Raw genomic sequence first — 15,873 nt, 5'->3', positions numbered from 1 at the left:
TAAACACACATTTCAGGGCCCCTGTTCAAGCACCTAACATGCTTACTGTTAAATCTAATATTCATGCACTCAAGTCCATGAGTAAGCTATGGCTTTCAATCATTTCCCTTAACCTAACCGTTTTGAAACCACTAAGATGTAGCTTCAGTTTCAAAACAAACGAGAAACCACAGTGAAAAGGAGTTTGTTTTAGTGTCCAAGAATGATGACAAATGTATTTAATAGGAAACAAATGACTTACCGTCTCCTTGTTAGGGAGCAATTCTTTCCGAATCCTGAAAAAGTTTTTCCCGTACTGCCTTAAACCCTTTATGAACCGTTTCTGTTGTGAAAAGAAAGAGGAAAAACAGTTAAAATGAGATTTTTAACCGCTCGTAACAATAGACACAAAGCACTGCAAATGCATTACATTGTGAAGCGAAAGGGGAAGAAAACAATGTTGTGATCTTAATCTGAAAATCTCCGCTTGTGCTAGCTACAGCTCAGCTACAGTCAGAAAAAAAAATGAGGGGAAATGACAACAAAAGCAGGAATAGAAGCTGAGATTAAACCACAGCGGAGTAAAAACACGATGGCAGCTCGTCTGAAATCTTAGTGAAAGTTCAACAAGGCGATATGCATATGAGGGTCGCACAACACTGAAGTTCAAAGCCGCAACTGAACTTCAATAAGTTACGACGAATCACAACACACTTCTCCCTGATCTCACAATTTGCATGCTCGCACTTCAAACAGCTGCCTGATTCCTGCGCAAAGTCCTAGAATTGCAAACCCATTCGCTTGCAGTTAGTGCAAACAAACTGAACTTAAGCCAACAGCGTTTAAATAACCAGGTTGAAAAACGACTCCGAACAAGCAAGCAAGCAGTTAATAAATAAAACGCTCACTTTAACAAAAACGTAAGAAAAGAACTTTTACAACAAAACCAGAACTTCCAAAATAAAATGGTGTTTACAGACTGCTGTGATACAAAAGGAGACTGAGTAGCTTGAATGCTTTTCTATTCCTTTAAGAGCCACAGACTGTGAGCCATAAAAAGCGGAGGCAGAAACATTCATAACCAGCGAAGCAGACAACCAGCAGATTTACTTTCTTGTTCCAGCGGCGAGCCCCGCTCCACAGTAATCTCAGTCAACGGTCCTCAACAAACAAACTGTTCGGAAAGCCCGTGAAAAGTCCACCCAGCACACGACCCAGATCTCCACATCCACTCGCAGGCACTAACAAAATTGAGGTGCAAATCCACAAAGTCTCCGAAGGTACGTCGGTTTTTTTACGAGCAAGAGATAGCTTGTCACTCTCTGCTCCTCCACTACAAAGGGGAAGGCTTTACATGTGATCTTTCTGCTAGAGAGCCTCTGGTCTGCGGCTGGTCGGAAAACCTGGAGCGGATTCGTGCAATGCATGGTGAATTGCTGGAGCTGTGTCACACATGCATGTTCTGAGGTCTCTCTTTAAACGTGTGCGCGAGTGTACACATCAACTCTACATCTGCTCTTCTCGTTACTCAAACTCCATCCCCCTCGAAGTTTTTTTTTTTTTTTTTTTTTTTTTTTACAAGGAAACCGTACAGTTTCACCGAGCACTAACCAGCGAGAAAAAGCCAGGGCGATCTTTGTAGAGGTTTTAAACGTGGTTAAAAGTGGACTCCAAAACCAGTCATGGAGTTCCTCCACCGCTCTTGGCAAACTTCTTCTCTAATGCACACTGGTTATGTAACCGGGAACTGTTTACACATGGTGTTTAAAAGAACAATCTTCGGTGAGGAAGGGAGTGAGTATTACTTGTTTCTCTTTACGAGATAAATGAGATGTTTGAGGATAATCCTGCAAATTAAAACTACAAGCTTAAAAACTACATCTAGCCTCACCGGGACCTTGAGATACTTAATCATAAGAGTTAGAAAAACCACCAGAGATCGCACGTTTCATCTGTTGTGGTAAAGAGGCGGATGATTAACCAGTAGGTGGTGCAACGTGCAAAACGAGTGTGTGATGATCTAAATGCACCTATGACTAAAGTACCAGATATGAGTTACGACACGTCAGAATCTCCAAGCACCTAAATTATTTTACTGAGTGTTTAAATGGGTGTAACGTCAAGCCAAGCAAAATAACAAAAAGGATAGACGGCGAAAAGACGTTAAGTGTTGAAAAAAATAAATCTCAGCGTTTGCATTTGGCACTGCGATCACGGGCGCCACAACAGAGACTTAACCAGAACAACTTTTAATCTCGCTCTGATGAGCATCTAACGGCTTCGTGCGTTAATGAATCCCCAGCCTGGTGACCACGGGTCTTAGGTGTGCACATGAGCATTTTGTTTAACGCATTAAGCGTTAAAGGGATCCTCGCACGCCTTCATTATCCGAGGTCCTGGATCCTGACCGGCAGGACAAAAATCAATTACACCTGCCAGAGCGGCGCGTGTTAGCGGCCTGATTATGTCACCTTAATTATGTTTCCACTACTGTAATATTTACAGTGCACTGCAGGCAGGCAGCTACGTGCGCGGCCGTCTCGTTCACTGCGTGTCGGCTCCACTTTAAGGCTCCATTTCAGCTGCCTGGGCTCGCTGCACTCTGAGCGCAACTAATAAATCATCCACCAATCTGCTCCCTGAATTGCTCTGCCTCTGCTACGATTGCTCCGGACCGCCGTTGCTAGGCAACATGGCAGATGACGGGAGGGGCCGGAGAGCGAGGGGCGAGTGGAGGAGGGGTGAGAGGGGGAGGCGAGCGCTACCGAGTCACCAGCCGCCCGCTCTGTCGAAACAACAGGCTTCTTTCTGTCAAAAATTGTTCCAGTGCGCTGGCTCTGCTTTCTGCCTCTCTCTCTCTCTCTGCGCTCGACAGTGCTCTATTGTAAAAGAGAGCAGGGAGAAGGGAATACAGCTGAAAAGGCTATTGTGATGCGTGCGCACTTCCTGTCTAAATCATAATTGTTAAAAGCTGTAAAACTGGTTAAGATCATTCGAGCATGTACAAACAGATGGTGTCAGACCACTCAGTACAAAACACACTATGTGCGTCCAACACAAACACACAGTCTTCAAATACCAGGAATGCCTAACATTTAGCTCAATGGTAAAAACACGACGGCCTTTCGTTGAGGCTGCTCTAAGGGTGAGTATACGATTACAGTCGCACATTACATCACTAAAATATGATTCGACGTGACGGCAATGATGATGGCACTTTCACACACAAAGCGACCACAAAGAGAGATGAGAGCCAGCCCACATCCTGTCCATTTCAACCTTACATAACATCAAAACCACAACAGAAAAAAGGAAAGACGTGAGGGAGAACTATCAAAGGCCCAGACGTAGTACTAGTCCTATTAATGTGAGCAGATGCCTGGAAATGCTTCTAAATCAGGCCGTCGCTGCCGCCTCTTAAGCGTTTGCTTGAGTCTATAAATATGCATAGATTTAGCTTAACCGCAGTTTTTCTTGTGTACTGTGTAAAACCAAAGGTGACAGGAAATACTCCAACACACCCTTCCTGCCTGTGCAACACTTGTGGCAATAAAACAGTCTTTAAATCTGAGTGCAAATTATTCCACTTCACACATAACTAAAATAGCAGAGTAACAGAGAAAATATTTCCAACCAAGTAAGTGGTTGCAGGTCTGTTTATTTGTATCAAATAATAGAACTTGAACTGTATTTGATAATAATGTAAATGATAATAAAAATGTAGGCTTATTTGTAAACTTTAATAATACTAATAGCATGTGTGTTTGTATCTATGTGTGTATTATGTAATCTATATAATCTATATATGTACACACACACACACACACATAGATACACACACACACACACACACACATATATATATATATATATATACACATACACATACACATACATACATATGCGCAAAAAATGTGTATTTTAGTGGTTACTGGATATTGATCAGTAACACGATATACAAATATAGTAATTTTCTAGTAATTGTTTTAAAATAATTTCTTACAATTGCTATACTGTACTTTAATATGCCTATATATATATATATATATATATATATATATATATATATATATATATATATATATATATTTTTTTTTTTTTTTTTTTACATTAAATTAACATTAGTAAATATCAAAGCTAGATTTGAACAACATTTTTGCATAATATTGTGTTGGGTCACCACTTAACGTCCCATGTAGATTCTGGGTCCTAAAGCAAACGAGTTGAAAACCACTGAGCCAAACAACCATGTAACCTCCTAAGTGGGTGGCCAGTTTTATGGTCCACAGGAAAATGTCAGTTTGCTGTACCGGGTAAGGTTTTAAAACATTCTTCCCGTCTCCAAAGACCCAGCCTCTCTTTATTCATGTGCACTGAGATTAATTATAAAGGAGGGAGGTGTTTGAGCGTTTGATTGGAAAAAAATGTGCAGGCTTCATCGTTCGCCACTGGGGGGCTGCAGCCTTGCCAGGTTACCCACTGCTGTGCACGGGACTTCAACTATCTGGAGCTTCATACTGTCATTCGTCAACCCGTGACAACCTCGAGATAATACGCAGCGGGGCAGAGCAGCAGATCGCATCCCTCACTGTGGTCATATATCAGACACCCTGAAACACAACACACTGTGCTCCTTTTCTGCTTGTGTTTCAAAACCCATTTAACTGAATTTTTGGCCATCTCAGGCACATTTGAACACAGCCTCTCTTAAGGAGACGGTTTGCTCCAAAACTACAATCATTCACTGACCTGCATGTCATCTCAAATCTGACTTTTAATTTAGATTTTTTTAAAATGAATAATAGATAATTAACTTCGGAGAACGTACCTTTTATACCTAACGACAATTTGTTGGGTAATTAACTACACAAGATTGGTGTCAATTTTTGGTGTATTTGTAATGTTTATTTTTTATACTTTTCATCTCCCTTTAAATCAAAAACACAGTAAAAACAGTACCATTGTAAAATATTATAATTTGAAATGGTTTTCCTATTTGAATACATGATCTATTTGATTTAAAAAAAATGAGGCTCTTTTTTGTACGTCTGCAGTATTTATTGTATTTAGATCTGTGTTAAAAACTTAATGTGTTCATGAACTTAGTGTGTTTTCATAACATTACTACTATTTGAGTAGTTAAGCCCAACCCTGAGGGAAATATTATTTAAAAAAAAAAAAAAATCCTCACAAAAAAATCCTCACAGCGGACTAATATTTCTTACACTGCATTACTAAAATAGCTTACAAGATTCAAGGGTGTTACATATGCCATGCCATTTTAGAGCATTACTGCGGGATCTAAAAGAACTCTCCAGATAAACTGTGGCACGGGAAAAGAAATGAAATGGCACGCTCTTTCTTTCTGCTGCTGAAAGCGCTGCAGGCTAGTCGTAGAGAAGAGAGGCTCCGAGGGCCGCGTACAGCGGCTGAGGGAGACGGGTGACAAGTGACCCTGAAGAGGGGATGATTCTGTCATTTCTGAGACAGTCACTGTCACTTTTATTCACATTTCAAAAAGGAGCGATGGAAAAAGAGCAGGAATAATGAGGCTGTGGACCTGCAGGCTGAAAGAGAGAGAGGGAAAGCGAGGGATGATAAATAAATGAGGAGCAGCGGGGCTGGAGCGAGCGTCCAAGGTCAGGGGTACATTTACACCTGTCCCTCAAGGCTGCAGGGCTGCAAAAGCACAACTTGAAATCAGATAGGGGGAGCGGTGTCCTTGACAGTGCAGCGGTGGCCTGGCTGGGTTACAGATGGAGAGGAGGGGGCGGCCCGCCTGCCCCAAACAGCCTCCTGCGGGGTGCGCTCAAACCACCAAAAAAAAAATAAAAATACCAACAGTGGTGTAATTGAGGCCTGCACTCATGCAGCATTTATTCAGCAACTCTATTATTCATCTCAGATACTGTTATACAGTTCGCTTCACACACGTGCATTAAAATACAGGCGCACACTCGGTTAAACACGCCGATGCAAATCGATACGCACAGGCTAACTGATCTTTTTCAATGGGCTCACCGGGCACCATTAAAATGACCCCTATGTTTAAAATACTGCCTTGTAGCTTTTAGTGAGCGTGTACATATGTACATATATACTCACACAAACATGAGTATTGATTTTACTGGGGAAATATTAAAGCCTCTTGGGATGGAAACGAGGTAGTAAACATTTAGGACACTTCTTGAATAACTTATGTTTAGCAAGTTCGCTTGACGATGGTGAGGTATCCGTGAATATGTTATAAGATCTTTTATATATACAGAAGTGGTTTATCCTGGGCTTTTCCACGATCCTACGGCACACAGCTGATCTATTTCTATCTTTGTTTTCCATATATTTTAACGACTGAAGAACAAAATGCACTTGGTACTTGGATCAAGTTTAATTCTCTAACACAAGCTGACCAAGACTTTCTTTCCCCCTCCTTTGCTTCTCCCTCACTGGGAAGATTTATTCCACAGGCCATAAACAGGATGCAGCTGCCCTGCTCTGCTGGAGGAGTTGGAATTCTGAGCGCTTTTCAGCGGACGACACAAAGCCAGTAATGCAGCAAAATCCGGCCTTCTCTCGCCACATAATGAAGAAAGTTAACTTGTTCACTCACCACTTCATCCTCTGACCAGCACTTCTCAATCAGCTTGGGCACTGGTTTCTTCACCAGCCGCTGCAGGGCTTTTCCTGCATCATAGCTGCTCTCGTGAAGCTGCATGAAAGGAGACAAATTGACATTAATGAAAGTTGTTTGGAAAAACTTTTTGTAAAGTTACTTATTTTTAAATTTAAAAGTCAACTATATTACCAATACTGTTTAAATATGTAACCACTCAATGTAAACATCTGAAAACAAGTGAAAACGGGAGTATAAAAATATAATAATACATATATTAATATTCTATTAGCATGTGCTAATGAATACCACATTGATATCACAAAATAAAATAAACTTTACCACAATTTATTTGAACTATAATGTGAGTCAACAAAATGAAATAAAACTAGTAAATGTAACCCTGAATTACTAAAAGGCAAAAAAATACACAAAACCATTTAACCTTAAAATACTAAAAGTAAAAAAAAGGCTGCCTTTGTGCTTTGTCTGAATATTGTTTCAATTTATTGTTTTTATCAACAGTTTTTAATTTATTTAAAATCTATTTTCAAATAATTTTAAAGAAATTCCTTGCTTTTATTATAATGATCCTTTTTATGACTCTTTAAATACCTTACCATTTGAATTAACATTGTTTATTGTATGTGCTTGTCTTTTCTAATTTAACCAAGCGTTTGTTAAAAATCTGTAAATAAATATAAATACAATGAATAAAAAGCTAAACTAAAATACAAACACAATTTAACCCAACTTCACACAAAAATACCAAATTAAACTGGAAAACATCACAATTTAACTCGAGTCAAACAGACTAAACTAACTGAAATCTTAAATTCCCAAACTTGATTCAAAAATATTAAAATCTAATAAACCTAGAAAATACCTTAACTTAAACTAGTGAAATAAAAACCACTGAATACAATGGAACTAGACAAAACTAAATAAATGCAATAAAAGTAGAAAACTTCCTAATTTCGTGTCAAAAAGCAGCATGTAATTAACTATCTAAAAATAATATTGGGCCATGAAAAAAGCAATGCTACATTTTAAAGAAATGAAAAATACTGTATAACTGATACTGAAAGTAAGAAACTACAGCTTATCCAAAACAGTTGAGTTATGGGGCTACTTTTAGCTAGTTGCTCCACTTCTGATTGTTACAAGGTGAGGAAACCGTCATATCAGATTGCCATCGAATCATTTTTCCCAATGTTAGGACAGCCTGAACATTGTAACAGTGATTGGCTCCCTATAAACGTGTCAGATAGGGTGAGTTTGGACAGCTGGACTGGAAATCTGAAAGCCATTAAGTATTGAGCAGGCAGATGAGTGTGAACTCAAATAACCTAAAAAAAATACTGCCAAAAAAGCAGCCACGCAAGCCTCAAGGGTGACGCTGAAAAACACTGCAACATGACTCAGAGAGTCCAGACAAGCTGCTTATTATACTAGCCCTTAACAATGGAGCGTTTTGTCGCAAACTGATGTCAGTCACTATTTAAAGCCTTAAAGTTTCCCACATCAGGTCTGTTTACAAAAATGGCTGAACACAGAACAATATCTGGTTGAAAGGAAAAATCCTTTTTCCCGCACCTCCACTGGAGACGTCGGTAAGATCAAAACACAATTCAGCATCAGCAATCGTTACTAATATGGCTACAACGAAGCAGCTTGTCAAAGGCAAGCAGGTACTAGACTGAGGCACGAGGCGCTTCACGCCGAAAGCACATTGGAATTGCAGATGAGTGGAAAAAGGTCAGGAAACGCGAACCTCGGCTCACATTAATTCTCAGCTTATCCACTTCTCAGTCAAAATGGAAAATGTCATGTTTATTGCATTTCAGGTTCATTTGCCGAATGCTTTTTTTTAAAGGCTAGCGAAGACCAGGTTTGATAACGGCTCACAGGCTGTCCGACATGGGCGGCATTAGCATATCAGGCTGTATGCTCTGTACTTGACCGGGTAACTTGACCAGTGGGGGCTGATAAATTCGGCTTTTGAGAAAAGCTCAGCTGTCAGGGGCCAATGCGCATTAACGAAGCCACGAATTACAGCCCTCTTGTTCAGACATCTTACAATCGCAGACATCACTGAGGATCTCTTCAATGCCAATTTACTAGCGTGTTTTGATGGCCCCTGGTGCCCGTGTCTTTCCCGAGGCGAGGCTGTGTTCAGAGAGCGGTAGCCTGTGGTGCGCCGCTGAGAAGGTGAACAAATGCGAGTGAAAAGATTTTTGAGGGATTTTTTTTTCAGCTTTTGACAATTAGGCAAGAAGCCTGCTAGGGACATCTTACTTTACTGTCTCTCTTTGGTGCTCGGTGCTTAATTGGCCAAGACAAATTGGGTTTTAGCTGCTGTATTGAGCAAGTACAGGGAACTTCAATGCCGGATTTGTATATACATTACTTTGAAGGTCAAGATAGCGTGTCGCAACCACAGACCACACAATTAATAAAACCGAGAAGTAAATAGAGCCACAAAACCTACGTAATAATCTCTTTTAGATGCGGGGTTCTGTTAAAACTATTTCCTCCTGAGCCAGAATGATTAGTTATATAGAAAATGGCTCTTCCTGAAACCTGTGGTCTCTGTTAAACCACTCTACTGCCTAGAACTCTTTATGGTTTTGACATTATGACATTTTATGGTTTTCTCAGCCATGAGTAATGCGACTGGCCTAATTCCTCATTGTGTTTATACAAAATAGCTCTACAGTAAAATGACAATAAATACCGGTAATAGCATAACAAAAATGCACTCGGACTGAATCACCATTTATAAAGCTGCAGATCAGATCAGTGCCTGAAAAAAGCACTGTAGAGCAGAGCGGTTTTATTGAGAGGAGGATAACAAGTCATTTGATACTAATAAGCCTGATAAGTCTACATTTTGATGAATCTACGTTGCTGATTATTTGCATATTATGTTTGCTTCTTAGAAAGTGACCAGATAATAATAAAAACCACTAAACAGGTCAAAACTGTTTTCTTATTGTGATTAGTATTAAAACGGGAAGTAAAACCATAGCCCAAACTATTAATACAAATTTTGTAATAGGAATAATACAGAACATAATAAAAAGACATTATTCTAAAACATTATTCTTTTTTTTTTTACTTATATTCTAATCATAATAGCATTATAATAAAAATGTAAGGCTTGTATAATCAGTTTTAGTATCATTAAAAACTGCACCTGTTACTTTAAATCTGGAGTAAAGGTCAACTTACAGTGTTTAACGCGTTTAGTGTAGTGTCGTCTCGTGAGGCGGCGAGGCAGCCGTCCTCTGTTGACCCCCCATCACACATCCCTGCAAACGCTGCCATGCTCCTGCCAACCACAGAGAGGGAACACTGATGAAGTCCAAGCTGACATTGACACATTGTACGACATGACTGAAAGCGGGGTGACGTGGGGCTTACCTGGCTGCCCGCAGGTACATGAGCAGGTCACAGTCGTTGACCCCCGGCATCCAGACCAGCTCCTCATTCTCTGTCACCGTCTGACCTCCAGGAGAGGGAAAGGGCTGGAGCTCTGGCAGCTTGGCCTAATTTGGCAAAGAGCAGACGGGACGGACAGCTGCGGTCACAACACAAATAGCACTAGCGATGAGTGCTAAATATCAATTTTCAAATTCATTTAACCTCCACATGCATTGAGCCGACGGAGGGATGCGAACAATCACGGATGATTAAAAGACCTCACTTGAATCAATGAGGCAACTAAACATTATTCAGCTTCCCATTGTGTGCAGAAATATTACGTTTAAACTTCTCTAGATGACTCGTTACCAGGGCACTGCTATAAGGTGTTTTTTTAGTTTGTGGGATGCCTAGTGCCCAAATATGAACAAGGATAACTAATAAACACAGTTTGGGTTTTGCCCTAAACTGTCTTGTTTGGGGTCAGCAAGATTTGTTTTTAAATCGGCCTCTATGCTCAAGTCTGGGTTTATTTGATAAAAATGTGTATGTATAAGTGGTCCTAACAGACACACTGAATGGCTTAGAGCAGTATTCTTTAACCCATGTTTCTTGAATATTGTGTTCCAAAACCCCTAGACTAAACTTCAGTAAAATGTTTCCAGAGTGAGATACAAAAAAAAATGTAATGTGCCAAAAAAAATTCTAAGAGCAAACCTCAAGTAATTTCCTAACATATAACTAACATTCAGTTCTTACAGTCTTACAGCTCCGTTCCGCGTTGGATCAATATTCACGGTGCGCTAGCCTGTAATGGCTGGCCCTGCAGAGCTTTATTACCGCAAACTTCATCTAAAGTCATTTGAAGTAACCCTGGGCAGAGGTCCTGCCGCTGGTTTCACTCCACATGATAACTCGAACGGATCTCTGGGAGGATACACACTATAAAACATCTGACATTAATTGCTAGTGGTGCTGGTTCTTTTTCATCGTGTGCCATCTTCTTTAGCGATCTTCCTTTTGGCTTTTCAATTTCAGACCGCTGTGACCGTTCCTAATTCCCATAAAACACTGCTGAATGTGTCTAATAAATCCCACACTCTCTGAGCAGCCAATTTCCAAACACACTATTCCATATGGAAGCTGCACTGCATGAAAAATCCATCAACCATCTTCTTGAATGAGCGATGAGGACACGTTCGAGTTAAACATGCAGGTGACAGAGGACCAGTGGTAATATCCAAGCGGTCCTTGCACTTGTCAATCAAGCCACTGCTTAACATGAGCTTCAGATATCGCCGTTCAATCCGCACCACAAGCTTTTAATAAACAATGTCAGGGACGACAAGGTTTCGGATAACATGCTAAGCATTTGTAAAGAGACATACCTGGTGACTGGGACCGACTCGAATCTCCCCTTGCGTACTGTTTAATCGCCTGAGGGGGAAAAAAAGAAGAGAAAAAAACAAAAAACAAGTTATGAAATGTCGTATGTGGCGTTTAGCCATTTTCTTAGTATATAAGTGCCATACAGTATACCAAATGAAACCTCTGATGATTAACTGCATAATCGGAAAATTATAATTCATTTTTTTGTTGTAAAAAAAACCGTCCTCAGCAAACAACAGACTTCAAAATGACTTAAAATACATATATAATATCAATGAGGCAATAATTGGGCATCAACAGCCTGATTATTATTAAGTGTTAACCCGCTAGCATATTAAGATGTCGTCTATTTGCGTACGTTTATAATTGATGTACCTAAGAAATCTAATGAAATGGTACACATTGCATTCCCAGATGAACGCAATATACCAAAACCAAAACATAAAAAGCAGAGATGGACTTTGAGACGCTCCAGACATGTAAATGCTAACAGTTTGTGTGAGGATGCATTTACTGTCAATGAAGCCACTCTGAGATGCACATATATAACCCACACTCACGTATATAATAAAAGCACATAATAAACCTGGATGGCATATATTTATTTAACTGGATCGCAGCCTTTGTGATTTTATTCTGATTTTTAAATGGGTTTAATAAAGGCATTTCATTTTCTTAAACTGCTGTCTATTAAATGCACCACTTCTGGTATTTTGCTGGTTACTCGACACAGACAAAATGCAATCAAGACAAATGCGATTCTTTTTTTTTTTTTTTTTTTTTTTTTTAAATCGAGTACTTGATTGATTGAAGGAACTGTGACAGCTCTAAAGAACGGTGCTTTATATAACGGAGACTGACATCTTTAGTTACTTGGGACTCATATTGCATTAGCATTAAAAGCCCAGATTGTTAACCTTCAGGCTATAACAACCTTTCAGCCGCTTTATTTACAGATTTTTAGCTCTCTAAAACATTTTCAACACACTGACGGTGCTTTTAGGGTATTATATGGCTTTAGCAGCACAATGCAACAATCACATGAATGCATGATTCACATTAATGCACAATAGAGCCTAAGAGGAAATGGTGTGGATTTAAACCTATAGACCGAACAAAGGCACAAAAGGTGGCGAACAGCGCAGTTGACGCGTCTTGTTGTTTTTGTGGAGGTGCGCTACAAAAGCCCCCAAAAGGCCAGATGATAAGCAGGGGGGAGAGAAGCCCTGAAATGGCTGCTGTTACAAACCCGTGGCAGTAACCATGGCAACTACAATTTAATAATAGTGTTCCGATCTCCAGCTGCAGTGGATTAAAGAAAATGACAAGATGTTCCTTTTGAAAAGCCTTCCCCGCTCCGTTGCCACGGCAACAGTGCTGATTTTCATATAGCCAGGCACAGAGCGGGGCCCAGAAACTGTCACTATGATTTGCGTCCAGAGTAGCTCTCACTCCACCGCCGGGCTGGCTGCCCGAACCTGGCTGCAAAGTGAGGAGAGGTTAGGGCCTCAAATCATATCCCCCTTCATCTGGGTACATTTCATAAACAACCCCTCTCTCTCTCCCTCCAGCACGAGCCACTAAAAACACGAGCTCTGTCAATGGAGGAAATTCCACACTGAAACAAATATGGCAGACAGATGAAGCAGCAGACAGGCCTGCATTAAAAGCTTTTCAGCATTGAGCTGTTTAAAGTTTTAAGAGTCTGATTCTGAGGCTCGTGACTCCTGGAATGAAAGACAAATCCGCATGAAATAAATCGCCAGGCAAGCATTATGGCGCTCTTGTCTGAAACCGAATCTGCTGCGAGATGACGGCGATAGCGGAGAGGAGAAATCACTCGGCCGGGTTCCTAAACATTCTGCAGCCTCTGCATTTTTGGAGACTATGAATTAGGCAGCAAAGCACACAAGCGCTGTAGAGAAGGATCTAAAGGGCTGCCACAGTAAGATCGCATACAGAACAATCTTTCTGACATGTGTCAAGACAAAATCTGAACAATTTAGCTAGTGGAGGAAAACTAAATCCTACTGTTTTCTAAAGAATGATTAAAGTCTGTTACAAGAATAGAAGTTAAAAAAAAAAAAAAAAAAAAAAACATTGAGAGGTAAAAACTACTGTAAACCTAATATACATCAACATATAAATAATACATTAACAATAATACTTAAAAATAAAATGTTAAAAATTAGTTTAAATTTTACATTTATATTAACGTTTATGCTTTCATCCGATGCTCTATTGTACACAGGAAAGCTTTAAATATTTTTAATTTATGTTACTGAAAACGTGAATAAAACTGAATAGTATACCTTTAATTCTACACACAAACACAATCCATGAAGACATTATAAACCTATCGATAAATAATAATCATTTTCATGAATCACTCCACTATGTGGAGAAAAAAAAACCCTCTACAACCAGATGATGCAGTGAACGGCTCATCTGAAGCAAAAACTAAAACTCGAACATTTATCTTAATATGAGTGACTCGACATGTGTGAACACTTATGCTGGGACGTTTCCTGGCTTGACATCCTTTGAAACAAAAGGTCAGAAAATTGCACTGGACGGGCAAATGAAAAATACCAGCATGATATTCCTGAGGCATATGCTTTCAGAAGTCTAAGATCACATATAAAATGATAATTTGGTGCGTCTCTATGCTTACAAAACTCACAACAACATTAACACTTGAAATGTGTACTTTGTGCGGTTGTACATTCATTAGAAAAGAGGGCTGAAACTCCGAACAGTGCCCATTTCAAATAGCACATTCCCTATTGATAAAACAAACAGCTTAAACATATTAAACTGATCAAATAATAAAAAAAGAAACAAAACTTAAATACAATTAACATACACTACAAGTCATTTAACAGTAACAGTACCTCCAGCACATGAAGCGCTGTCAACAAGCACCACATCCTGCATATTTTGACTCGACCACGCGCACGGCAATCAAGCCTGGCCACGCCCCCTCCATCAATATCCTCCAATCACCGCACGACTCCCAAACGCATATAACACGCTGAATAAACACAGCGAGCGCCCCAACTTTATTTACACACCGACAAAACCCTTCAAAACAGCGGATGCTTTCGTTACGTATCTTCAAGCGAGCACAAAGCCCCCCCAACTCTTTCCTACGCCATGCCATCCCGACTGTAAACACAATATAGCGTACTGCGAAGTCGCAATACGACCGTCCGTCTATTATATTCACTGGCAAAATTCTGACAAAGTTAAGTCGCTTGTCGCCAGACAATTCACGCCGGCATGCGCGTAAACTGCATACACAAACACCAACATAAAAGCCCCCTGCTTTGACGTTAGCACAGACTGCTAATGCTACTGACAGCAACATAAAACAACCGGACAGCGCTGTCAACGCGATTCAAACAGCTGTTTCTTCAAGACAAATACGTATATAACGTTACGAGAGGCGCGCGAGGCGGTACGCGCGGCGTGACGCGCGCCGAACGCTTAACAGGTGAAGACGAGCATGCTAACGTACCTGCGCGGACTGAACAGGTCGTCCATGTCGGAGCCAGAGCTGCCGTTTTATTTGACAGAGTGAGGAATAAAGTGTCCCCTCGCACCTATTTGTGTAGGTACTCAAAATGGAGGCTCACGCATTCAGGCAGCTTTTACACTGAGCTTGTGCCGTGACCGACAGACAGCACTGAGCATGTGCCGCGACCTCACACACACACACACACGCGCAGAGGAATCACAGCCCATCTCTCCTGCTCACACACACCATGCTGCTGCTGCATACCAAACAAGCAGGAGGAGGGAGTCGAGAGGGCGATAGACTGTGATTGAGTGGGGGACCCGTGAAGGGGGCTCCCAACCGGCAACTCAACATCATTCCTCCTCTGTTTATCAGCCTCGGCATGTTATTACCCCTCAAACTTCCCCTCTCCTCTCCCCGGGCTCCTAATGCACCCCATTATTGGAGAATCACATGACTGTGGTAATGGGTCCTACTGTAATCCTGCTTTTTTCCCTGACACAGGCATCCAGGCTATGATTGTAATACACAAAGGAATGGGGGTTTAACTCCATTAATTCCCAATACGCCTGGACTTTTAATAGAGACGTCACATTATGAGCGTTGGAACTGTTCTTTTACAATTGTTTTGGCTGGTTGTTGTACGTTTGTATACATTTTGTAAAATTTGCAAATAAAAGAATTGTAAACGCTATAAAAAGCCAGTGGCAGGTACACACTATGTTATGTATACAATTAATAATTCATATTGGCCGAAATGAAGATGAGAAAACTACTTAATTAGTAAATGTAACGGTTTTAACGAAGATGTTTATTTCTTTAAGAGTAAATCTTGTACGTTCAAAAATTTCTTTGCATGTGTAATACATCTAGAAAAATCTGAATATTGAGCCAAAAATCTACATTGAGTATGCCTAAAGAGCTTGTTTTTATTTATAAAGTAGAC

At 40.3% G+C, this 15,873-nt stretch overlaps 1 protein-coding gene across 6 annotated transcripts in view; it reads right to left on the bottom strand.

The window, feature by feature from the left end:
• Positions 1-15,873, bottom strand: part of rerea (arginine-glutamic acid dipeptide (RE) repeats a) — a 137,170-nt gene that overhangs the window by 17,420 nt on the left and 103,877 nt on the right. For 4 of the 6 annotated variants that reach the window (XM_043224413.1, XM_043224412.1, XM_043224414.1 and 1 more), the window contains 5 exons: positions 11,407-11,455; positions 10,019-10,143; positions 9,827-9,926; positions 6,590-6,688; positions 242-322 (listed from right to left, as the gene is read on the bottom strand). In XM_043224413.1, the coding sequence (XP_043080348.1) occupies positions 242-322; positions 6,590-6,688; positions 9,827-9,926; positions 10,019-10,143; positions 11,407-11,455 (454 nt within the window). Of the gene's footprint in view, positions 1-241; positions 323-6,589; positions 6,689-9,826; positions 9,927-10,018; positions 10,144-11,406; positions 11,456-14,927; positions 15,114-15,873 lie in introns of those variants that run through there. The other 2 variants (XM_043224416.1, XM_043224415.1) reach the window with 2 other exon arrangements.

This window comes from Puntigrus tetrazona, chromosome 23, assembly GCF_018831695.1.
Source record: "Puntigrus tetrazona isolate hp1 chromosome 23, ASM1883169v1, whole genome shotgun sequence".
Lineage (NCBI taxonomy): Eukaryota > Metazoa > Chordata > Actinopteri > Cypriniformes > Cyprinidae > Puntigrus > Puntigrus tetrazona.
This window is presented reverse-complemented; position numbering and strand designations above follow the sequence as displayed.